The 26319-nt window shown below is 38.5% G+C and overlaps 1 protein-coding gene across 1 annotated transcript in view; it reads left to right on the forward strand.

Moving 5' to 3' along the window:
• Positions 1–26319, forward strand: part of DOCK3 (dedicator of cytokinesis 3) — a 539924-nt gene that overhangs the window by 324799 nt on the left and 188806 nt on the right. The window contains exons 8-9 of the mRNA XM_047095185.1: positions 17222–17263; positions 17905–18059. Coding sequence (XP_046951141.1) covers positions 17222–17263; positions 17905–18059 — 197 coding nt within the window. The remainder of the gene's footprint in view (positions 1–17221; positions 17264–17904; positions 18060–26319) is intronic.

Consider the following 26319-nt stretch of genomic DNA (forward strand, 5'->3'; position numbering starts at 1 on the left):
GTAATTTTTTAGGTAACTTTGAGGATACAAAGTATGTTGCCTGGTCAAGGACCTTTGGAAATTTGCCTAAGTAACACACAAGTAACATATCAATTGCTAATGTATATTTGCTAGTGTAGGAAAGCATTTGTGTATAGTTGCCCTAACTATGCTCTGTTCAGTATGATGCTGTAAAGCATGAGATTTAGAGATTAAAGATGAACAAGACTTATCCCATCCCTCGAGAATATCCCCATCTGGAGTATCGATGTTCTTTACCCTTTCTGGGTCATGGAGATCAGAGAGAATTTCTTCCCAGGACAATGCAAGTATGGTTTTGCATACAAAGTTTTACCCTCAATTTTAAGTAATTGACAGTTACTTCTGATGTTTTCCCATGAAGTCCATACATGGCCCCCAGGTTGAGAAACTAGTCTAGTGGGATCAAATAGACCACAAACAAACAATTGCCGTATATGTGCTGTATGCCATAAATGTATTAAGATGTTGTTAGAGGGAGTGACTGATTATCTGGGGCTGGGAAAAAATCAGTGAAAACTTCCAGAAACAGTAATACTTACTGTAAACCTTGAGGGGTAGACAGGGGATCACCCAGAAGACAAACAAGAAGGAGAGACATTCCAAAATGGAATAGAGAAGCGGTAGTTCCAGGAAACTATCAGATATTTGGTAAGTTTGGCACGTAAGTATGTGTTAATAATTGGGAGGTAAGTCACAGAAGGAGGCAAGGGTCAGATCATGAAGAGTTTTATAAGCCCCATGTTACACTTTGTCCAGTAGTCTGGTATAGCTATGGGAGTAACATGATCAGATATGGGTTTCAAATGCTGACTCTGTCTATAGAGAATGTAAAATGCAGAAGACTGGAATCAGGAAGGAAAGAGACCACAGAAGTGATTCAGGCAATAAATAATGACTAGACAGCAATAAGAATGAAGAAGAAATGCAGTAGAGAATGTAGATGTTAGTAAATAAAAATGATGAATTTTGATCAATTAGATGTGGAAAGTGAAGGGTGATTGAGAGTTTGAGGCTAAGACCTCCCCTCAGAATGGTGGCTTAGAGGATGCTATTTTTGATGAGGATTTTGCATTTTATTCTAAGTGTGACAGAAAGCCTATGAAGGTATTTGAGCAGAGGAATCACATAATCTGGCTTACATTTTAAAAGGATCCCTCCAGCTGATGTGTGCAGAAGGACCAGAGTGGGGGCAAGAATGGAATTAGGGAGCAGTCATTCAAGCAAAATATTTTAATTTTTGGTATTTGGGCCAGAGTTGGAACAATGAAAGTAGTAAGAAATTGTTGGATTCTGAATGTGTGTTGGAGACAAATCCATTCAGAGTTGGTGATAGATTGATTTGGTATATGTGTGTACAAAAAAGAGGAAGGTCAGAGAAGAATGACTCCTATGTTTTGATCTTCCCAACTTTGACCTTGTAAAAGTGGAATAGGAAATACTGTGGGAGAGGCAGGTTTCGGAGTATAGCAGTGGGAATCAATACATTGGTCTGGTTTTTCTTTTCAAGTTTGAGATGACTTTTAGACTGTCAAACTGAGATGTTGAAAGTCTGGTGTTCAGAAGTGAAGCTCAGATATAACAACTTCAGAGTCATCAGAATATTATGTGGTATTACCATTTAAAGATGTTGGATGAGATTACCATTACCTTCCATAAACCTTCATACAGTGAAACCCAGTATTCAGCAGATCCTACACAGCACTTCTGGACAGCCAGACATCAATAAACATTGAAGGAAACCTCCCACATAAAAGTCAGAGACAGAACAAATACATGTGAAAGGAAATTGGAAGAAACAGACAAGTCAATAGAAGAAAATGGTGGTTACTGTCTGCAAAGAGAAATCCAGAAACAGCCAAGAAACAGAGTGGAACAATCTAAGAAGCAATTGAAGGAGTTCTAGAAAATTACAAATGAGTTAACTGGAATAAACTTGATAAAAATATTAGAAAACAGGATGACACCAATAAAAAATTAGCAATAGGAGAGAAATGTTAGGAAAGTTAGAGGTTTGATCCAAGAGGTCCAATATCCAGATAATGGAGTTAAAGAAGAAAGAACAGAGATAAAGAAATAAAATTACTGAAGAAATCATATTAAAAATTTTTCCAGGGTAGTGATATCACCAAGATGGTGGAGTAGAAGATTCCATCCCCTGTCCTACCATGAAGATCAACATTTAGACAGGCACAAATGAAAGATAGCTCTGGGAGAGCTTAGAAGAAAACCATCACTTAAGAAGCTTCAGCAACACAGTGGAGCAAAAAAACCTCAGAATAACCAGACAAAAAGCATAGGAAGAACACTTTCGTTTTGCTACATCATTCCATGCCCCAGGCTGGCACTACTCAGCACCAAGAAGGAACTCCCTAGCCTTAAAGGATTCCCCTCTCCAGGAAAAGGAGAAGAGGATAGGCGACCAGCCTTCCCAGCCCTTCAGGCACTGTATAAAGGATCCTCTTCAATTTTACCCCATCAAGAGACTGGCAAAGCTGAGACATCTAGAGATAGGTAGGAACAAGGAAAAGGACAGGGGCTACCCATATCTGCCATGCGGCGAGAGTGACCATGGTTCCCACTGGCCTGCTGGGTATAGGATCCCAGCAGCCTTCACTTCTGAGGACTTGAACAACCCTTATAGATGCTGTAAACCCCCTCAGCTTTCATCACTGAGGTCCTCGTCATGGGCCCTAGGAGACTGCTGCACCTCAGCATCTTTCACCTTTGAAGAAACCAGTGGCCAGCAAAGCTGCCACAGAACCCCTGCAAATTTTCTCACCCAAGTTTTTCACCCTGCAGGTATTTGCATTCACAGATGCCAGCCCCCTAAGCACCTCCTGCTCCCTCCCCACCCCTCTCTGGGGCATTAAATATGCAGCAGCTAGCCTAGACCCTGTGGCTGTGCACATGTAACATGCAAGCCTAGATTCCCATGGCTGACCTCTGTGGTTGTGCATATGTTCATATGTAGCCCCTGCTGCTGCGTACCTGCTGGCCTGACTTCTGTGATTGACCTTCATTGCCGTGCATGCTCCCATGGTGAACTCCTGTATACACAGGAGTGTATGCCAATAACCAAGGCCCCCACAGCTGCTTATGGGCCCAGATCTGCCCTTGACAGTTGTCCGTGGCCTTCATTGCTGGGCACACCTAAAGCTAACCCCTGAAGCTATGCACCTGCATACTGCCAGGCCAGTCTCTGTCCCAGTCTCCACTGCCTCCTACAGCTATGCGAATGCATGCCAGTAACCAGAGCCCCTGCAGTTGCTAGTGCATGTGCAGTTGGCATCTGCCTCTTGTGCTGGTCCCATTAACTGTGTGTCTTGCAGCTTTCCCCTGATACTTTGCAGGTACCTTGAAGCTGAAGGTATACCTACTACTAGCTCTGACCCCCACTGCTGCCTGCCCAGGTTCCTAGACACTGGACTTGGAAGAACCACTGAGGACCCCACCAACCATTGCAGACACTGTAGACCCTCTGCACCTCTCTACGAAATCCCATGGTTGTCGCTATTGTTGACCCATGTGGCCTAAGCCAGTGAGACACACACTCCTGGCCCCAGAATTGCCATATGCCCTACACTTGGCATCCTGCACCACTAGACCCAGAGTCATAGCATTCTCTAGCATCCCCCTACCTATCAGTGAAGATCTTTCCTCACTGAACTCATTCAGTATAGTCTTGAAATGGTGACTGCTCTTCACATACACAGATAACTATTCAAGAGTACAGGAATCACAAAGAATCAGGGAAATGTGACATGAGCAAAGGAACACAGTAAACTTTCAGTGACCCCAAAGAAATGGAGATATACAAATTGCTGACAGATAATTCAAAATAATTGTTCTAAGATACTCAGAGGGCTTGTAGCTCTCACAAAAAAAAAAAAATTCAACAAAACTGGGTAAATAATACAAGAACAAAATGAAAAGTTCAACAAAAAGAAAATATAAAAAACAATGAAATAAATTTTGGAGCTGAAGGATACAAAGACTGAAGAATCAATAGAAAGCTTCAATATCAGAATGGACTCCTACAACTATATGGTCAATGAATCTTCAACAAAGCAGGAAAGACTATTCAATGGAAAAAAACAAGATAGTCTTTTCAACAAATAGTGTTGGGAAAACTGGACAGAAACATGCAGAAGAATGAAACTGGAACACTTTCTTACAACAGACACAAAAATAAATTCAAAATGAAGGACCTAAACAGGAGACAGGAAACCATCAAAATGCTAGATAACACAGGCAACAACCTCTTCAACCTTGGCCGGAGTAACTTCTCACTAAGAGTAACATCTCACGAAAGGCCAGGGAAACAAAAGCAAACATGACCTATTGGGTCTTTTCTTAAAATGTATTACTTTAAATTTTTTTTATATAATTTTATTTTTTAAAATTTACATCCAAATTAGTTAGCACATAGTGCAACAATGATTTCAGGAGTAGATTCCTTAGTGCCCCTTACCCATTTAGCCCATCCCCCCTCCCACACCCCCTCCAGTAACCCTCAGTTTATTCTCCATATTCATGAGTCTCTTCTGTTTTGTCCCCCTCCTTGTTTTTATATTATTTTTGTTTCCCTTCCCTTACGTTAATCTGTTTTGTCTCTTAAAGTCCTCATATAAGTGAAGTCATATATTTGTCTTTCTCTGACTAATTTCATTATTTTTTAATTTTTTTAACGTTTATTAATTTTTGAGAGAGAGAGCATGAGCAGGGAAGGGGCAGAGAGAGGGAGACATAGAATCCGAAGCAGGCTCCGGGCTCTGAGCTGTCAGTATAGAGCCTGACAGAGCTCTAACTCATGAACTGTGATATCATTACCTGAGCTGAAGTTGGATGCTTAATCGACTGAGCCACCCAGGCACCCCGAACTATTAATCAAGATAAAAAGCTTCTGCACAGTGAAGGAGATGATCAACAAAACTAAAAGGCAGCCTGCAGAATGGGAGAAGATATTGGGATATTAGTATCCAAAGTCTGTAAAGAACTTATCCAACTCAACATCCAAAAAAAAAAATAATAATAATAATAATCCAGTGAAGAAACGGCAGAAGACATGCATAGATACTTTCCAAAGAAGACATCAGATGGCTAACAGACACATGAAAAGATACTTAACATCACATCATCAGGGAAATACAAATCAAAAGCATGATGAGATACCAGCTCACACCTGTCAAAATGGCTAAAATTAACAACACAAGAAACAAAAGGTGTTGGTGAGGATGCAGAGAAAGGGGAACCCTCTTGCACTTGTGGTGGGTTGCAAACTTGTGCAGGCACTCTGGAAAACAATATGGAAGTTCCTCAAGAAACTAAAAATAGAACTACCCTATAATCCAGCAATTACACTATTAGGAATTTACCCAAAGAATACAAAAATACAGATTCAAAGGGGGTACATGCACTCCAGTGTTTATAGCAGCTCTGTCAACAATAGCCAAATTATGGAAAGAGCTCAAATATCCATCGACTGATGAATGGATAAAAAGATGTGGTACATATATACAAGGGAATACTGCTTGGTGATGAAGAAGAATGAAACCTCTCCATTTGCAACAACATGGATGGAACTAGAATGTATTATGCTAAGCAAAACAAGCCAGTCAGAGAAAGATACCGTGACTTCACTCGTGGTATTTAAGAAACAAAATAGATGAACATAGGAGAAAGGAAAGAAAAATGAGATAAAAACAGAGAGGGAGGCAAACCATAAAAGACTCTTAACTACAGAGAACAAACTGAGGGTTACTGGAGGGGAAGTGGGTAGGGGATGGGCTAAATGGGCGTTAAGGGCACTTGTTGGGAAGAGCAGCGGGTGTTCTATGTAAGTGATGAATCACTGGGTTCTACTCCTGAAACCAGTACTACACTGTATAGTAACTAACTTGAATTTAAATAAATAAATGTAAATATTTTTTAAATGCCAATGGGATTTTTTAGAAATGAAATTCTAAATTTCATATGGAACCACAATAGACCCTGGAGGCATCACACTTCCTGATTTTTTTTTTAAATTTTTTAATGTTTATTCATTTTGAAAGAGAGACAGAGCACAAGCAAGGGTGGGGCAGAGAGAGAGGGGGGCACAGAATCTGAAGCAGGCTCCAGGCTCTGAGCTGTCAGCAGAGCCCAACGCAGGGCTCAAACTCACGAACCGCGAGATCATGACCTGAGCCAAAGTTGGTTGCTCAACCAACTGAGCCACCCAGGCTCTCCTCTGATTTCAGACTACATTATAAATTTATAGTAATCAAAACAATATGGTACTGGCTTGATGAACAGACCAATGGAGCAGAATTGAGACCCCAGAAATAAACCCACACGTATATGGTCAACTAATGTTTGCAAGGGAGCCAATAATATTCAATGAGGGAAGGATAGTCTCTTCAGTAAATGTTGGGAAAACTGGATATTCAAATGCAGAAGAATGAAAATTGTACTTCTATCTTACACTGCTCACAAAAATTAAGGACTTAAATGTTAGACCTGAAACTGTAATCTCCTAGAAGAAAACATAAAGCAAAGCTGCTTGACATTGCTGTTGCCAGTGGTTTTTGAATATGACACCAAAAGCACAATAGCAAAAGCAAAAATTAACAAGTGGGACATTAAAATAAAACAGTTTCTGTGCAGCAAAAGAAACAATTAACAAAATGAAAAGTCAGCCTACAGAAGAGGAGAAAATATTCACAAACCATAAAGGGTTAATATCCAAACTATGTAAGGAACTCCTAAAGCTCAAGAGAAAAAAACAGTCTGATTTTTTAAATGGGCAGAGGATGTGACTTTTTTCCAAAGAAGACACAAAAATACATGAAAAGGTGTTCAGTATCATTAACCGTTAGGGAAGCACAAATCAAAACCACAATGAAGTATTACCTCACATCTGTTAGAATGCCTGTCATCAAAAAGACAGGAGGTACTAACTTCCAGTTATAAAATAAATAATTCACCGAGTTGAAAGTAAAGCCTAGGGAATATAGTCAGTAATAACATAATGACAATGAATGGTGACAGATGGTGATTACACTTAACTGTAGTGAGCATTGAGTAATGTATCGTATTGTTGAATCAGTGTTGTACACCTGAAACTAATATAACACTGTATGTTGATTATATTTTAATAATAAAAAATAAAAGAGAAAAAGAATTTTTTAAAAGATGAGATAAATAGTGGCAAGGATATGTAGCAAAGAGAACTCTCGTGCACCATTGTTGGAAATATAAATTTGTACAGTCACTGTGAAAAGCAGAATGGAGATTCCTCAAAAAATAGAAAATAGAACTGTATGATCCAGCAATTCCACTTTTGGGTATATATCCAAAGAAATTGGAATTCAGATCTCAGAGGATAGCTGTACTTCCTTGTTCATTGAAGCACTATTCACAGTAGCCAAGACATAGAAACACTTAAGTGTCTATTGATGGATGAATGGAGAAATAAAATACAGTATATATGCAATAAAATATTAATCACCCATAATAAAGAAGGAAATCCTACCATTTATAGCAAAATTGATGAACCCTGAGAGCATTATACTAAGTGAAATAAATCAGAGAATGACAAATAATACTTTATGATCTCATTTATATGTGGAATTTTAAAAAGCTGAAATAATAGAAACAAAGAGTAGATTGTTGGTTGCCAGGGGTGGGGAGTAGGGGAAATGAGATATTAGTCAAAGGGTACAAACTTTCAGTTATAAGAGGATTAAATTCAGGGTATCTAATGTAACACATGGTGACAGTCGTTCACTATAGTGTATTGTGTACTTGAAGGTTGTTAAAAGAGTAGATCTTAAATGTTCTCACCATACCAACAACAACAAAAAAAGGTAATTATGTTAGGTGAAAGACGTGTTAACTAACCTTATTTTGGTACTTATTTTGCAATATTATATGTGTATCAAATCATCATGTTGTGCACCTTAGACTTATATAATATGTTAATCATATCTCAGTAAAGCTGGCAAAAAAAAAAAAAAAAACCTTTTCCAGAGCGTAGATATGAGTCTCCAGATTGAAAAGTCCTAATAAGTATTTAGTACTTAATTGTGAAATTTTAGCTCACTAAAGTTGAAACCTTCCAGTGAGAAAAATAGGTCACCTACTAAGGATTTGTCCTAAGAATAGCATTTGTCTTCCTAATAGCAATGCTGAAAACTAGAAAATAACGAAACACTGCCTTTAAAATTCTGAGGGAAAATAAAATTTGTCTTAGAATTCTGCATTTACTCTGCTATATTACCAATCAAATGGGAAAGTTGCCTGAAGAAAATTTTGGTCACTCAAAGTATAAAAACAAATGAATAAAAAGTCTCTAACTCTTTTTTAGGAAACTACGAAACAATAAATTATTTGTTTAAAATAAGGGAGTAAACGAAAAGATGCTATTAGCATCTTTTGCTATACAGCATCCTGTGCCATACAGGAAAGGGAATGAAAGGAGAAGTGCAGAGAATTCTCAGGTTACCATCAGAGGAACATTCCAGGATGACAGTTGTGCAATAGGCCTAGACAGTAACTGGTCTAGATGAAAGCAGAGGGGCAGTCAGGAGGAAATGTCTCCAGGAGAAAAATGACTTCATAGAGTATTTGGTAGTTTTATCCATGGCAGTCTACATATTTAATGCAATCCCTATCAAAATACCATCAACATTTTTCAGAGAGCTAGAGAAAACAATCCTAAGATCTGTATGGAACCACAAAAGACCCCGAATAGTCAAAGCAATCCTGAAAAAGAAAAACAAAGCTGGAGATACCATGATTCTGGATTTGAAACTATATTATAAAGCTGTAGTCATCAAGATAGTATGGGACTGGCACAAACACAATCAATGGAACAGAATAAAATACCCAGAAATGGACCCACAACTATATAGTCAACTAATCTTCAACAAAACACGAAAGAATATCCAATGGAAGAAAGACAGTCTCTTCAACAGTTGGGAAAACTGGACAGCAACATTCAGAAGAATGATGCTAGACCACTAGCTTAGACCATACACAAAAATAAGTTCAAAATAGATGAAAGACCTAAATGTGAGATAGGAAACCATCAAAATCCTAGAGGAGAAAAAAGGCAGCAACCTGTTTGACCTCAGCCAGAGCAGCTTCTTTCTAGACACTTCGCCAAAGGCCAGGGAAACAAAAGCAAACATAAACAATTGAGACTTATGATAAAAAGCTTCTGCCAGTAAAGGAAACAATAAACAAAACTAAAAGGCAGCCTACATAATGGTGGAAGGTATTTGCAAATGACATATCTGATAGAGGGTTAGAATCCAAAATCTATAAAGAACTTAGCAAACTCAACTCCCAAAATACAAATAATCCAGTGAAGAAATGGACAGAAGACATGAATAGACACTTTTCCAAAGAAGACATCCATATGGCTAACAGACACATGAAAAGATGCTCAACATCACTCATCAACAGGGAAATACAAGTCAAAACCACAATGAAATACCACCTCACACCTGTAAAAACAGCTAAAATGAGCAGCACAGGAAACAACAGGTGTTGGTGATGTTGTGGAGAGAGGGGAACCCTTTTGCACTGTTGGTGGGAATGCAAACTGGTGCGGCCACTCTGGAAAACAGTATGGAGGTCTCAAAAAATTAAAAATAGAACTATCCTGTGATCCAACATTTGCAGTACTGGGTATTTATCCAAAGGATATAGGTGTACTGTTTTGAAGGGGCACATGTACTCCAATCTTTATAGCAGTGCTATCAACAATAGCCAAGTTATGGAAAGAGCCCACATGGAGTGTCCATTGACTGATGAATGGATGAAAAGATGTGGCATATATTGAATACTACTTGTGATGAAAAATAATGAAATCTTGTCATTTGCCACAACTAGAGGGTATTAGGTTAAGCGAAATAAGTCAGAGAAAGCTATTAAATGGCTTCATTCATATGTGGAATTTGAGAAACACAACAGAACACAGGGGAAGGGAAGGAAAAATAAGATAAAAACAGAAGGAGGTAAGCTATAAGAGACTGTTAAAGACAGAGAACAAACTGAAGGTTGCTAGAGGGGAGGTGGGTGGGAGATGTGTTAAATGGGTGATGGGCCTTAAGGAGGGCATTTTTGGGGACAAACGTTGGGTGTCATATATAAGAGATGAATCACTGGGTTCTACTCTTGAAGCTGAGACTATACTGTATATTAACTAACTTGAATTTAAATTTAAAAAAGCACACAATGAGATACCACCAAACTCTCTCACTTTGGAGAGAACCCAAATATCCATCAACTGATGAATGATAAAGAAGATGTGGTATAATAATGAAGAAACAGGAAGAGAAATAAAGAAACTGAGCCCATTCACAATTGTACCAAGAAGCATAAAATACCTAGGAATAAACCTAACCAAAGATGTAAAAGATCTGTATGCTGAAAACTATAGAAAGCTCATGAAGGAATGGAAGAAGATACAAAGAAATGAAAAAAACATTCCATGCTTATGGATTGAAAGAATAAATATTGTTAAAATATCAATACTTCCCAAAGCTATCTACACATTCAATGCAATCCCAATCAAAATTGCACCAGCATTCTTCTCAAAGCTAGAACAAGCAATCCTAAAATTTGTATGGAACCACAAAAGACCCCTAATAGCCAAAGTAATATTGAAGAAGAAAACCAAAGCGGAAGGCATCAAAATCCCAGACTTTAGCCTCAACTACAAAGCTGTAATCATCAGGACAGTATGATATTGGCACAAAAACAGACACGTAGACCAATGGAATAGAATAGAGACCCCAGAATTAAACCCACAAATGTATGGCCAACTAATCTTTGACAAAGCAGGAAAGAACATCCAATGGAAAAAAGACAGTCTCTTTAACAAATGGTGCTGGGAGATCTGGACAGCAACACGCAGAAGAATGAAACTAGACCACTTTCTTACACCATACACAAAAATAAACTCAAAATGGATGAAGGACCTGGATGTGAGACAGGAAACCATCAAAACCCTAGAGGAGAAAGCAGGAAAAAACTTCTCTGACCTCAGCCGCAGCAATTTCTTACTCAGCACATCTCCAAAGGCAAGGGAATTAAGAGCAAAAATGAACTATTGGGACCTCATGAAAATAAACAGCTTCTGCACTGCAAAGGAAACAATCAACAAAACTAAAAGGCAACCGACAGAATGGGAAAAGATATTTGCAAATGACATATCAGACAAAGGGCTGTATCCAAAATCTATAAAGAACTCACCAAACTCCACACCCGAAAAGCAAATAATCCAGTGAAGAAATGGGCAGAAGACATGAATAGACATTTTTCCAAAGAAAACATACAGATGGCCAACAGTCACATGAAAAGATGCTCAACGTCGCTCCTCCTCAGGGAAATACAAATCAAAACCACATTCAGATACCACCTCATGCCGGTCAGAGTAGCTAAAATGAACAAATCAGCAAACTATAAATGCTGGCGAGGATGTGGAGAAACAGGAACCCGCTTGCACTGTTGGTGAGAATGCAAACTGGTACAGTTGCTCTGGAAAACAGTGTGGAGGTTCCTCAAAAAATTAAAAATAGAACTACCCTATGACCCAGCAATAGCACTGCTAGGAATTTACCCAAGGGATACAGGAGTGCTAATGTATAGGGGCACATCTACCCCCATGTTTATAGCAGCACTTTCAACAATAGCCAAATTATGGAAAGAGCCTAAATGTCCATCAACTGATGAATGGATAAATATGTGGTTTATATATACAATGGAATACTGCTTGACAATGAGAAAGAATGAAATCTGGCCATTTGCAGCAATGTGGATAGAACTGGAGGGTATTATGCTAAGTGAAATAAGTCAGGCAGAGAAAGACAGATACCATATGTTTTCACTCGTATGTGGATCCTGAGAAACTTAACAGAAGACCATGGGGGAGGGGAAGGGGAAAATAAAAAGTTACAGAGAAGAGGGAGACAAACCATAAGAGACTCTTAAAAACTGAGAACAAACTGAGGGTTGATGGGAGGTAGGGGAGAAGGGAAAGTGGGTGATGGGCATTGAGGATGGTACCTGTTGAGATGAGCGCTGGGTGTTGTATGGAAACCAATTTGACAATAAATTATATTTAGTTTTAAAATAATAAAAAGGAAGATGTGTGTATATATATATACACACACATGCATTCACACACATATGCATACAATGGAATATTACTCAACTTCAAAAAATGAAATTTTGCCATTTGCAGTGACGTGGATGGAGCTAGAATGTATTATGCTCTAACACAGTAAGTCAGAGAAAAACAAATACCATATGATTTCATGCATGTGGAGTTTAAGAAACAAAACAGATGAACATGGGAAATTGGGGGAGGGAAGAGAGGGAAACAAACTACAAGAGACTCTTAACAATAGAGAACAAACTATGGGTTGATGGAGGGAGGTGGATGGGAGATGCGCTAGATGAGTGATGGGTATTAAGGAGGACACTTGTGATGATCACTCAGTGTTGTATGTAAGTGACAAGTCACTGAATTCTGCTCCTGAAACCAATACTGTACTGTATTTTAACTAACTAGAATTTAAATATAAACTTGAAAGAAAAAGAATATTGTACCATATGGAGGATGTTTTTGAAAGGTATTTTATAAAGCTGTAAAAGAACATAGGAAAGGGCCCTGTAACTTAAATAAAACTAAGATTGCCTTTTTAAGAATTTTTTATTATTTTCAATGTTTATTTATTTTTGAGAGAGAGACAGAGCATGAGCAGGGGAGGGGCAGAGAGCGAGGGAAACACAGAATCTGAAGCAGGCTCCAGGCTCTAAGCTGTCAGCACAAAGCCCGACGTGGGGTTCAAACCCACAGACCATGAGATCATAACCTGAGCTTAAGTCAGATGCTCACTGACTGAGCCACCCAGGCGCCCCAAAAACTAAGACTTCTAAAACAAAAGCAAAATGTAGAAGAAAGGAAATGTAATTGAAATACACTGTTTGGCTCACCAGTGAACAATATTTAAGTTACAGTCACTAACAAGTTTTAACCAAAAATTGGGAGATATTAGGAAGATAGATGAAGGGAAGTGAATATAAACAAATGTGAAAATCCTCACTACCATTATAAGAAGCTAATAAATAAAACTTCACAAAAAGAGAGCTTTATAAATGTGACATTTAGAAATACTTGATAAATTTTAGAAAAAAAACATAATAAAGAGTTAAAAGTACTTATCTTAGGAAATAGTACAGGATGAACAGAGGACTGATAATTTTATTGCAAGACTTTTTTTTATGTTTGCCAACTTAATAGGCATGATTGTTTCTTATTGTTTTAATTTTCATTTGATTACTAGGGAGGTTGAACATAGTGTTATAAGTCTACTGATTGAATTGCATTTTTTTTTCTGAATTATCATTGTGTCTCTGGCCCATCCCCCCCCCCAACTGGTAGTCTTTCAGCAGTTTATTTTTTTAATATGAAATTTATTGTCAAATTGGTTTCCATACAGCACCCAGTGCTCATCCCAACAGGTGCCCTCCTCAATAACCGTCACCCACCCTCCCCTCCCTCCCACCCCCCATCAACCCTCAGTTTACTCTATTGCAAGACTTTTAAGGCTATTTAACTTTTAAACCTATGTGCTTATATTACTTTTAATACATTTAAATGTTAATTTTAAAATGTTGACTTCTCAAAAAGACCAAAGAAAGATTCAAGTCTCTTTTTTTCATTTTATGCTGTCTTTTATCCCATGTATTTGCCTTTAGATAAAAGAACTAGATATTCAGAAGAAAAAAATGATTTTGAAAGTCCATAAATTTATTGAAAACAACTTATTTTTATGTTAAATTGCATATAGTAAATGCACAGCAAGTGTTTTGATTAAATGTTAAATTTACCAAGAAGTTTCAAAGGAATAACCTTTTAAAACCTTTTTGTATTAACATTTAAATCTATTACTGGAAATTACAAAGGCTCCATGTGAAACTTTCTGAATATAATATTCCTTGTCACTCATTTTGCAAGGAAACCTTTATGAATAGGATTATACCTTAAGTTTACATTTAGAAATTTTGTTTTTCATTAAAAAGATCAATCCCCTGTGCAAGTGTTTAGTGGTAATAATTGGTAAAAATCTCTTTATATGCACAGATTTTCTATTCTATATGACAAGAACCAGAAGGATCCCCTAATTCTCCTCAGTTCTTGCTTCTGCATAATAACAAGTCCAAATGCACTTTCAACGACAGAGAACTGGTGCCGCCCAAACTAAAAAGCATTTCAAAGGGCAACAACAAAGTATTTGTGTTAATTTTAATAAGCTATGCCTCTTTGGGGAATGTGGACACTTGAAGATTATATAAGAGCTTCTAAATTGTGGGGAGATCTAACAGAATACTTACATTATAACCTCCTGTTATGTTGTTATCTTTCCGCATTAGCATGTGTTGGGAACTGTATTAGTCTGTTATCTTCTAGTGCTAATTAATGTTTTTATTAGATCAATGTTTGCACTTTCATTTCTGGACTTAAATCAATTGATTAAATTTGCTAGCAATGAAGCATCGTTTTATTAGTGATCTGACTAAATAGATCTTGTATTTCCTTGTAAGACCCACAATACTTAACACAGTTCTAAATATATATAGCAGGCAATTAATTGTGTTATTCAATTGAACAGAATGTCTGAAGTTGCAGGGTTTTTTCCCACATTGGTAGACTTTTGTAGACTAAATGAACCAAAGACTTCAAAGGGCTGAAAACGCCTTCTGTATGGGGGAAATTTGGCAGAATAGTAATGTAGTGCACACATTTTTTTAATGAGAAAGGAAAATTTATTCCAAACACAAAGGACACAAAAGCAATTGTAAGAGAATATTTTCTTGAATTATCTGGTAATAAATGAGAAAACTTGGATGAAATAAAAAAGTTTTCCTAGGAAAAGGTAGATTACCAGTATTAACAGAAATACAGATTTAAAAGAAAGAAGTATTAGTATTTGGCTCACCAGAAAGACATCTGGCCAGCCAAATATTTTTATATATACTCAACAGAGGTCTTTGAATATTTTATGTTATTAATTATAAAATATGATGGTAACATTAACAGCAAGCAATTCTATGGGGTTTATAACCAGGAGACAAATTGCTGAATGGTTAGGTAATAACATTTTCAGCGCTAATACATTAGGCCATATTTTTTTCCAAAATGACTATATATACCCCCACTAGCAATGTCCATGCAATTCTTATTAATTTATATTTTTGATGTACATTGCCCTATGTACTTCAAATATAAAATGATTAAGATAGGGGTTTTTTTTGCTCTCTGGGAGGGCAAAGTCTAGAGTTAGGTAGCAAACACACAGAAATAATACATTATGGCCCTAATACAGGTGGTGATGGTTCTGAAGAGGGATATTATCAGCTGGCCAGCTGAATGCAACCTAAAGGGGAAGTGGTTTTTCCCTACGGTGCCATGAAAGAGGTTCCAGAATGTCAGTTTTGATGCTTTACCCACACAACATTTGTTAGACTGGTTTGAAAATTCTCCTCAAATTTGGTCTTCTAAAATCTAGAATGACATTTGTTATTGTCAAAAGGGAGTTCACCGAAATTAGCTATAAACTCCTGTATGTAGTTATAATTGAATATTTGTGTTGAGGATTGGTAGTCATTTTTAGGAGTTAATCAGTAACTCCACTTGAGAAGAATCACTTAGTGTAGTCCCTGAATGTAAAATAGAACAATGGAAAGCATTTTAGGCCAATAACCTTCCCAGTGGGATATGGGTCAGTAAACCATAGAAAACTTTTTTTTGAAAGCCTGAGTTTTAAAAATGTTTCATTTATTTTGGGAGAGAGAGAACACAAAATGTGTGCACATGTGAGTCAGGGGAAGGGCAGAGAGAGGAAGAGAGAGAATCCCAAGCAGGCTCAGCACTATAAGTGCAGAGCCCAATGCGGGGCTCAGTCTCACTAAGCATGAGATCATGACCTGAGCTGAAATCAAGAGTTGGTTGCTTAATGGACTGAGCCACTCAGGCATCCGGAAAGCCTAATTTTTTAGAAACCTTTTTGTATACATTTTCTTTTATACATACACATTCTATGTGATGATTTCCCCAGCTGTTGGAGGCCTATTTTATTATATTTAATATGCATCATGGGAACATATAGTCCCATCAATGAACATTAATAATCAATAATAAATTACTAATATAGCTAATAATACACATGAATATTTAATAATTAGCAAATATGGCTAGTAAGATACATTTAAATTAACATCTAATTGTATTCAGTTTTCCAAATGGACACATTTAACCCTAAATTAAAAAAATGAAATCGGTCTACTCAGCAACCATCCTTCCTACCCACGTGGTGTAGAATAGTTCACCAAATGAGTGTTGTCTCCCACTTCTAGGTTCCAAAGAGAGCAAATAGAAACTCTCATTGTTGCATTTAACAAGACCAGGGACTGAACATACCAGGTTACCATACCAGGTTAATCTGCACAAAACTCTGTGAGGTTGAGTTCAGCACAAAATGTTATCCTCACTTTTATATGAGCAAAGACAAATGTGAGTCAAGATTTAAAACCAGGTGGTCTCACTTCTGCACTTAGGTCCCTAACTACTGTTCCATGCAGCTTCCTGTTAGGTAATTTGAGCCTCACAGTAACTGAGAGAAAGACAATAAAAGCTTTTATCTCAGTTCTACAGGTGAGGAAAATGTCTCTTGGAGAGAGTAAGCAATTTATCTGATTTCACAACCCTTTTACATTTAGCTGGGATTGGAATCTGCTTCTAACATCAGCCAGCAGCAAAGGAACAGCATGTTGGGGGTGAGGGGTGCTTCAGGTTAAAGACTACACATCCTCCAGAGTAGAAAGCCTGAATAAGCTGGATCTTGCAGCTCAGGAGGTGGTAGAGGGTGTGGAGCAAACAGCACCAAAGCAAAAATCTACTAGCAAGAGCCCATCACTTGGGTGGTTGGTACTCTGAGCTGGAGAGTCTTGGGTTTGAATCCAGACTTTGCCACCTTCTTGCTGTATGATCTTCAGCACGTCACTTTCTTACACCAAGATTTTTATCAGAATTAAATGAGAACATATAAGTAAAAGACTACAGAATGCCTAACATACAGAGGCTGCTGAATAACAGTTACTTTCTTTCCCAGTTGAGTGAATTTTTCTTTTTTTCTTTCCATAGCACTTATCTAGCCGGCAGAGCGTACAGCAAAGCACATCCCAGGTAAGCAGTCTAACTAGGCCTCCCAGTATTTCCCTCAGCTCTTTCTTTTAAGAGATCACAGCATGGGGATGCACCAGCCAATGATAGCCACTCCTGATGTCTTGATTGTGTGCTGCCTTTAATCTAAATGGCCCTGGTCTCTAAGCAGATTTGCCTGGTCTCCACTCACTGCTCTGTGCAAATTTACTTAAGCACAATTAAAATAAAGTAGATGGGAGACTAAAATGAATCCATCTGGGAGAAAACAGAAGTGTCATTTAGTATGGTAGCTATTACCATCTAACAATGTAAATCAAGTGCATCAGGGTGACAGTGTCTCCAAAAAATAACTTTGAATTTAGAAGTTTGTGGAGAATTTATAAATTTGTGATCTTGTGGAGACTTTAAGTTCACTCATAAGTTGGAATTACTGTTCCTATATCTCCTCCACTCAGTTTACTTCTCCCAGCTGCATATTTGCCCACTTCAAACCAAGTATATTGACACAGTACTCCCTTACTAGCAGAGAAAACACCTTTTCTCTCTCTTAAATTATCCCCTTTGGTAGTATGAGGAAAGCCAGTCATTTAGTTTTCATTTTATTTATGACCAATGCATGAATAACTAAAATTGGAATCACTGTTTTTTGCCTTCCTCATTAGGTAGATACGATGCGCCCACGTCATGGAGAAACCTGTCGGATGCCAGTGCCACATCACTTCTTCCTCAGTCTGAAGAGTTTCACCTACAATACCATTGGAGAAGATACAGATGTCTTCTTTTCCTTATATGATATGAGAGAAGGCAAGCAGATCAGGTAAAAGTTACTAGAGGTTGTGGTGAGGTTGAGATTGTATAAGGATGGTATTGGTTGGGTCATAAGCATCTCTGGCCTTCAGAGAAGATAGATGACAGAGAAAGAAAAACAAGATTAGGTGACCTCTTCTTACTTAGCAGAGAGTTTTGCCTCAAATCCCAGTTTACCTTGAAGTCACGTGTGGCCTCTTTTTTATCCTGTGCCTATTTCCACATGGAAGTTCAACCCCAGTCTTGGCTGTTACCACCTCAGAGAGAGAAGACGATGCAACTCTTCAGTGCCAGAGAAAACGCATAAGAGAAACATAGAACAAAGCAAGTTCAGCAGAGAGGTCCAGCTCCAGAATACAGTACCCTGGGCCCTGCCTTGCTGCACGTGGGAGAGAGGGTTCACAGTGTAGTAGGCTAATGGTGTCCTGTCTAAGAGCAGCCAAGCCCTCAATGCCATTCCAGCCCTGCAAAGGGGAGAGAGCATCTTCCAGACTGAAGGGAAGGTTGGTCTGATTCCATTGTTCCTCTTTTCCTTGGATTGGAAGAGAGGCCACAGAACGGGTCTGATATGCAGCAGACCATGTATTTGGGCAGAACAGTGAAGCCTTTAAGCATGAGCAAGTGCAGCAGTGCTTTCATCGTGAAAGGTGGGAGGAGTCAAGGAGACATTCCAGGCTTCTGTTTCTCTACAGGCCAGCACGGCTGTGATGGGTGAGATGATCTTTATAGCCAACTTAGACTTTTAGGGCATCCAGACATTTCTCTGTGGTCATCTTCTAGGTGGGGTGGGGAGAAAGTAAATTTGGGGATGCTTTTATATTGCTTGGAAACTTCCTGTATTCAAAGTGCTTTATGGGTTTTTTATTTTTTTTATTTTTTACTTAAAAACTGAAATCATGGTTTCATTTTTCCAATTGCATGTTATATACAAGAAAATTAAAAATGGAAGTTATAACAGTACAAAAGGAAAGCAGTTAGTTTGCATGCTTCCCAGTACCTCTGTTCTTGACAGACCTTGCCCCGCAAATTAAAACACCTTGCTTCACTTTGGCATAGGGATAAAATGATACATTTACTGTTGGGGGCATGTGGAATTTCCTTGTCACCAGTAGCTCCCAGCATGTGTGTCTAGGAAAGCTGTGGCTAAAGGTAGTTGTGGCAGGGATGACAGCTACAGCTGCTGTGCACAGGTAAGACTGTAGGTCAGGGCTATGGAGATGCAGATTCTGGCTGCTCCTGTTTTCCTCCTAGGTCAGAGATTTGTAAACTTATTACTTATTTTGGTATATGGAAGAATCCTTTCTTTCTTTTTTTTTTAACGTTTTATTTATTTTTGAGACAGAGAGAGACAGAGCATGAACAGGGGAGGGTCAGAGAGAGGGAGACACAGAATCTGAAACAGGCTCCAGGCTCTGAGCTGTCAGCACAGAGCCCAACCCGGGGCTCAAACTCACGGACCGCCAGATCATGACCTGAGCCGAAGTCGGCCACTCAACCGACTGAGCCACCCAGGCGCCCCAAGAATCCTTTCTTTAAGCTAAATTTTATGAGAAAGTTCAATAAATAAAACAGGCAAAATAGAACTACTTCTATTTTGAAGGGAAAAGGGAAATAATAGGAATCTCACTGTGCTCCTTAACCCCACCCAGTATTCTGTGTGACCACTGAAAGTCCATGGGCTGCAGTTTAAAAACCAGAGCACCCTGCTTAATCATCCTTGAGTGCCAGGGATTGTGTCTTCTCTTTCCATGATCACAGCACCACACACAGTGTCTGTGCTCATTACATGCTTTCTCGGGCTTACTGCACAGAGAAGATCTAAGCCCAGCAGAGACACCCCAGCTCTGGTCCACGTGAGGTTATTAATGCATCAGTTGTTTTTTCTTTGGGCTTATTATTTGTAATTGAGCCTCAAGAAACAATAAAATATTTCAAAAGAAGAAAAGTGAAAAAAATGTTCTTTATTGTAGAGCTGCTGGAAATGTTTTGATCTTTTAAAAACCCCTAGACTAAATTAGAGAACTATACCACCTTCCCATTCACATAATAAAACTGTAAGGTCCTTAGTTGAAAACACTACTTCCTTTCTTTAGTTTTAAGAGTAAACTAGTAAGCAGAATTTAAATCTAGATTTAATTGTTAAACATTCTTTCTTCTTTCCGTTAGGATCTGTGTAGTTGTATAAGCCTTCAAAAATTTTAGTTCAGTCCCAACACAGTGTGGAAGTTCCTCAAAAAATTAAAAATAGAACTACCCTATGACCCAGCAATAGCACTGCTAGGAATTTACCCAAAGGATACAGGAGTGCTGATGCATAGGGGCACTTGGACCCCAATGTTTATAGCAGCACTCTCAACAATAGCCAAATTATGGAAAGAGCCTAAATGTCCATCAAATGATGAATGGATAAAAAATAAATGATGAATGGATAAAGAAATTGTGGTTTATATATACAATGGAATACTACTTGGCAATGAGAAAGAATGAAATCTGGCCTTTTGTCACAACATGGATGGCACTGGAGAGTGTTATGCTAAGTGAAATAAGTCTTACAGAGAAAGACAGATACCATATGTTTTCCCTCTTATGTGGATCCTGAGAAACTTAACAGAAGACCATGGGGGAGGGGAAGGGAAAAAAAAAAGTTAGGGAGGGAGCCAAACCATAAAAGACTCTTAGAAACTGAGAATAAACTGAGGGTTAATGGGGGATGGGAGGGAAGGGGAAAGTGGGTGATGGGCATTGAGGAGGGCACCTGTTGGGATGAGCACTGTGTGTTGTATGGAAATGTATGGAAACCAATTTGACAATAAATTTCATATTAAAAAAAATTTTTAGTTCACTGAGCTGATGATGCCAGCTATGTATACTTTCATAATAATTAGGTATTAAACTGGTCATATATTACTTCCTTGAATTAGTTATCAGAGATCATGAAAAGTTAGGAATGTGTTAGATCAGGTGCACAGAGTGTTGATACAAAGCAGTCAATCTGATCAATCAAACAGTGCTAGTCTAGTGTTCAGTATCGCCAGGACACTCTCACCTCTGTGCTGAGGACAGGTTTGAGCTGGGGGAACAGGCTCCAGAGAGGACCAGCTGTTCTTGCACTGTAAGTCTCATTGCTGATCTGACAGACATATCTCGGGAGGCTCCAGTGCATGGCTGACTGCAAACCCACATAGCATATCCTGATAGATGTTGGTTGATGAGTGTTAAACAGTCTGCAGGAGGGAAGAAGCAGCAGCTGGTAGGACATTAGTAGCTCTGACTGTTTTTGTGACATTTTATCATTCTGAATAAAATTGTAAATATTTAGCCTTGAAATCTAAATCTCTGATTAAGATCTCTCCCCTGAGCTTCAGAGCCTCATTTCCTTTTTCCTACCAGACATCTGCCCTTATATGTTCCTCAGACATTTCTACCTCAGCATATCTAAACTGAATTCATTTTCTTTCCTCACACATACACTTCTTCCTGTGTTCCTTAAATCAAGTGAAAGGCATTATCATTTGCTCAGAGATCCATGTCAAAACTTTGGGATCCTTTTAGGCTCCTCTCTCTATATCTGCTTCCTTTCTCATTTAACCACTATATTTTATCAACTTCTGTCTCCCAAATATCAGCGAAATCACTCCCCCTGCTCCATCCCCCCTGTCACCCCAGATCCTTCACATTTCTCCCCAAATACAGATTCCCTGAATCTACTACCTTCCTACCCTGAGTTACTGTCCACAGCACCAGCATACTTATCTTTTAATATATATATATTTTTTTCAATGTATGAAATTTATTGTCAAATTGGTTTCCATACAACACCCAGTGCTCATCCCAAAAGGTGCCCTCCTCAATACCCATCACCCACCCTCCCCTCCCTCCCACCCCCCATCAACCCTCAGTTTGTTCTCAGTTTTTAAGAGTCTCTTATGCTTTGGCTCTCTCCCACTCTAACCTCTTTTTTTTTTCCTTCCCCTCCCCCATGGGTTTCTGTTAAGTTTCTCAGGATCCACATAAGAGTGAAAACATATGGTATCTGTCTTCTCTGTATGGCTTATTTCACTTAGCATCACACTCTCCAGTTCCATCCACGTTGCTACAAATGGCGATATTTCGTTCTTTCTCATTGGCATGTAGTACTCCATTGTGTATATAAACCACAATTTCTTTATCCATTCATCATTTGGTGGACATTTAGGCTCTTCCCATAATTTGGCTATTGTTGAGAGTGCTGCTATAAACATTGGGGTCCAAGTGCCCCTATGCATCAGTACTCCTGTATCCCTTGAGTAAATTCCTAGCAGTGCTATCTCTGGGTCATAGGGTAGGTCTATTTTTAATTTTCTGAGAAACCTCCACACTGTTTTCCAGAGTGGCTGCACCAATTTGCATTCCCACCAACAGTGCAAGAGGGTTCCCATTTCTCCACATCCTCTCCAGCATCTATAGTCTCCTGATTTGTTCATTTTGGCCACTCTGACTGGCGTGAGGGGATATCTGAGTGTGGTTTTGATTTGTATTTCCCTGATGAGGAGCGACGTTGAGCATCTTTTCATGTGCCTGTTGGCCATCCGGATGTCTTCTTTAGAGAAGTGTCTATTCATGTTTTCTGCCCATTTCTTCACTGGGTTATTTGTTTTTTGGGTGTGGAGTTTGGTGAGCTCTTTATAGATTTTGGATACTAGCCCTTTGTCCGGTATGTCGTTTGCAAATATCTTTTCCCATTCCGTTGGTTGCCTTTTAGTTTTGTTGATTGTTTCCTTTGCTGTGAAGAAGTTTTTTATCTTCATAAGGTCCCGGTATTTCATTTTGCTTTTAATCCCCTTGCCTTTGGGGATGTGTCGAGTAAGAGATTGCTACGGCTGAGGTCAGAGAGGTCTTTTCCTGCTTTCTCCTCTAGGGTTTTGATGGTTTCCTGTCTCACATTCAGGTCCTTCATCCATTTTGAGTTTATTTTTGTGAATGGTGTGAGAAAGTGGTCTAGTTTCAATCTTCTGCATGTTGCTGTCCAGTTCTCCCAGCACCATTTGTTAAAGAGACTGATTTTTTCCATTGGATGTTCTTTCCTGCTTTGTCAAAGATTAGTTGGCCATACGTTTGTGGTTCTAGTTCTGGGGTTTCTATTCTATTCCATTGGTCTATGTGTCTGTTTTTGTCCCAATACCATGCTGTCTTGAGGATTACAGCTTTGTAGTAGAGGCTAAAGTCTGGGATTGTGATGCCTACTGCTTTGGTCTTCTTCTTCAAAATTACTTTGGCTATTCAGGGCCTTTGGTGGTTCCATGTGAATTTTAGGATTGCTTGTTCTAGCTTCGAGAAGAATGCTGGTGCAATTTTGATTGGGATTGCATTGAATGTGTAGATAGCTTTGGGTAGTATTGACATTTTAACAATATTTATTCTTCCAATCCATGAGCATGGAATGTTTTTCCATTTCTTTATATCTTCTTCAGTTTCCTTCATAAGCTTTCTATAGTTTTCAGCATACAGATCTTTCACATCTTTGGTTAGGTTTATTCCTAGGTATTTTATGCTTCTTGGTGCAATTGTGAATGGGATTAGTTTCTTTATTTGTCTTTCTGTTGCTTCATTACTAGTGTATAAGAATGCAACTGATTCTGTGCATTGATTTTATATCCTGAGACTTTGCTGAATTCATGTATCAGTTCTAGCAGACTTGGTGGAGTCTGTTGGGTTTTCCATGTATAATATCATGTCATCTGCAAAAAGTGAAAGCTTGACTTCATCTTTGCCAATTTTGATGCCTTTGATTTTCTTTTGTTGTCTGATTGCTGATGCTAGAACTTCCAACACTATGTTAAACAACAATGGTGAGAGTGGGCATCCCTGTCGTGTTCCTGATCTCAGGGAAAAAGCTCTCAGTTTTTCCCCATTGAGGATGATGTTAGCTGTGGGCTTTTCATAAATGGCTTTTATGATCTTTAAGTATGTTCCTTCTATCCCGACTTTCTCAAGGGTTTTTATTAAGAAAGGGTGCTGGATTTTGTCAGAGGCCTTTTCTGCATCGATTGACAGGATCATATGGTTCTTATCTTTTCTTTTATTAATGTGATGTATCACGTTGATTGATTTGCAAATGTTGAACCAGCCCTGCATCCCAGGAATGAATCCCACTTGATCATGGTGAATAATTCTTTTTATATGCTGTTGAATTCAATTTGCTAGTATCTTATTGAGACTTTTTGCATCCATATTCATCAGGGATATTGGCCTGTAGTTCTCTTTTTTTACTGGGTCTCTGGTTTAGGAATCAAAGTAATACTGGCTTCATAGAATGAGTCTGGAAGTTTTCCTTCCCCTTCTATTTCTTGGAATAGCTTGAGAAGGATAGGTATTATCTCTGCTTTAAATGTCTGGTAGAACTCCCCTGGGAAGCCATCTGGTCCTGGACTCTTATTTGTTGGGAGATTTTTGATAACCAATTCAATTTCTTCGCTGGTTATGGGTCTGTTCAAGCTTTCTATTTATTCCTGTTTGAGTTTTGGAAGAGTGTGGGTGTTTCGGAATTTGTCCATTTCTTCCAGGTTGTCCAATTTGTTGGCATATAATTTTTCATAGTATTCCCTGATAATTGTATCTCTGAGGGATTGGTTGTAATAATTCCATTTCATTCATGATTTTATCTATTTGGGTCATCTCCCTTTTCTTTTTGAGAAGCCTGGCTAGAGGTTTGTCAATTTTGTTTATTTTTCTCAAAAACCAACTCTTGGTTTCGTTGATCTGCTCTACAGTTTTTTTAGATTCTATATTGTTTATTTCTGCTCTGATCTTTATTATTTCTCTTCTTCTGCTGGGTGTAGGCTGCCATTGCTGTTCTGCTTCTATTTCCTTTAGGTGTGCTGTTAGATTTTGTATTTGGGATTTTTCTTGTTTCTTGAGATAGGCCTGGATTGCAATGTATTTTCCTCTCAGGACTGCCTTCGCTGCATCCCAAAGCATTTGGATTGTTGTATTTTCATTTTCGTTTGTTTCCATATATTTTTTAATTTCTTCTCTAATTGCCTGGTTGACTCATTCATTCTTTAGTAGGGTGTTCTTTAACCTCCATGCTTTTGGAGGTTTTCCAGACTTTTCCCTGTGGTTGATATCAAACTTCATAGCATTGTGGTCTGAAAGTATGCATGGTATAATTTCAATTCTTGTATACTTATGAAGGGCTGTTTTGTGGCCCAGTATATGATCTATCTTGGAGAATGTTGCGTGTGCACTCGAGAAGAAAGTATATTCTGTTGCTTTGGGATGCAGAGTTCTAAATATATCTGTCAAGTCCATCTGATCCAATGTATCATTCAGGGCCCTTGTTTCTTTATTGACTGTGTGTCTAGATGATCTATCCATTTTTGTAAGTGGGGTGTTAAGGTCCCCTGCAATTACCCCATTCTTATCAATAAGGTTGCTTATGTTTATGAGTAATTGTTTTATATATTTGGGGGCTCCGGTATTCAGTGCATAGACATTTATAATTTTTAGCTCTTCCTGATGGATAGACCCTGTAATTATTATATAATGCCCTTCTTCATCTCTTGTTACAGCCTTTAATTTAAAGTCTAGTTTGTCTGATATAAGTATGGCCGCTCCAGCGTTCTTTTGGCTTCCAGTAGCATGATAAATAGTTCTCCATCCCCTCACTCTCAATCTAAAGGTGTTCTCAGGTCTAAAATGAGTCTCTTATAGACAGCAAATAGATGGGTCTTGTTTTTTTATCCATTCTGATACCCTATGTCTTTTGGTTGGCACATTTAATCCATTTACATTCAGTGTTATTATAGAAAGATACAGGTTTAGAGTCATTGTGATGTCTGTATGTTTTATGCTTGTAGTGATGTCTCTGGTACTTTGTCTCACAGGGTCCCCCTTAGGATCTCTTGTAGGGCTGGTTTAGTGGTGACAAATTCCTTCAGTGTTTGTTTGTTTGGGAAGACCTTTATCTCTCCTTCTATTCTAAATGACAGACTTGCTGGATAAAGGATTCTCGGCTGCATATTTTTTCTTTCAACACATTGTAGATCTCCTGCCAATCCTTTCTGGCCTGCCAAGTTTCAAAAGAGAGATCAGTCACAAGTCTTATAGGTCTCCCTTTATATGTGAGGGCACGTTTATCCCTTGCTGCTTTCAGAATTTTCTCTTTATCCTTGTATTTTGCCAATTTCACACTGATATGTCGTGCAGAAGATTGATTCAAGTTATGTCTGAAGGGAGTTCTCTGTGCCTCTTGGATTTCAGTGCCTTTTTCCTTCCCCAGTTCAGGGAAG

This window comes from Lynx rufus, unplaced genomic scaffold (genome assembly GCF_022079265.1).
Source record: "Lynx rufus isolate CCGP_SWC_20201006 ecotype Redwood Valley unplaced genomic scaffold, mLynRuf1.p SCAF_4, whole genome shotgun sequence".
Taxonomy (NCBI): domain Eukaryota; kingdom Metazoa; phylum Chordata; class Mammalia; order Carnivora; family Felidae; genus Lynx; species Lynx rufus.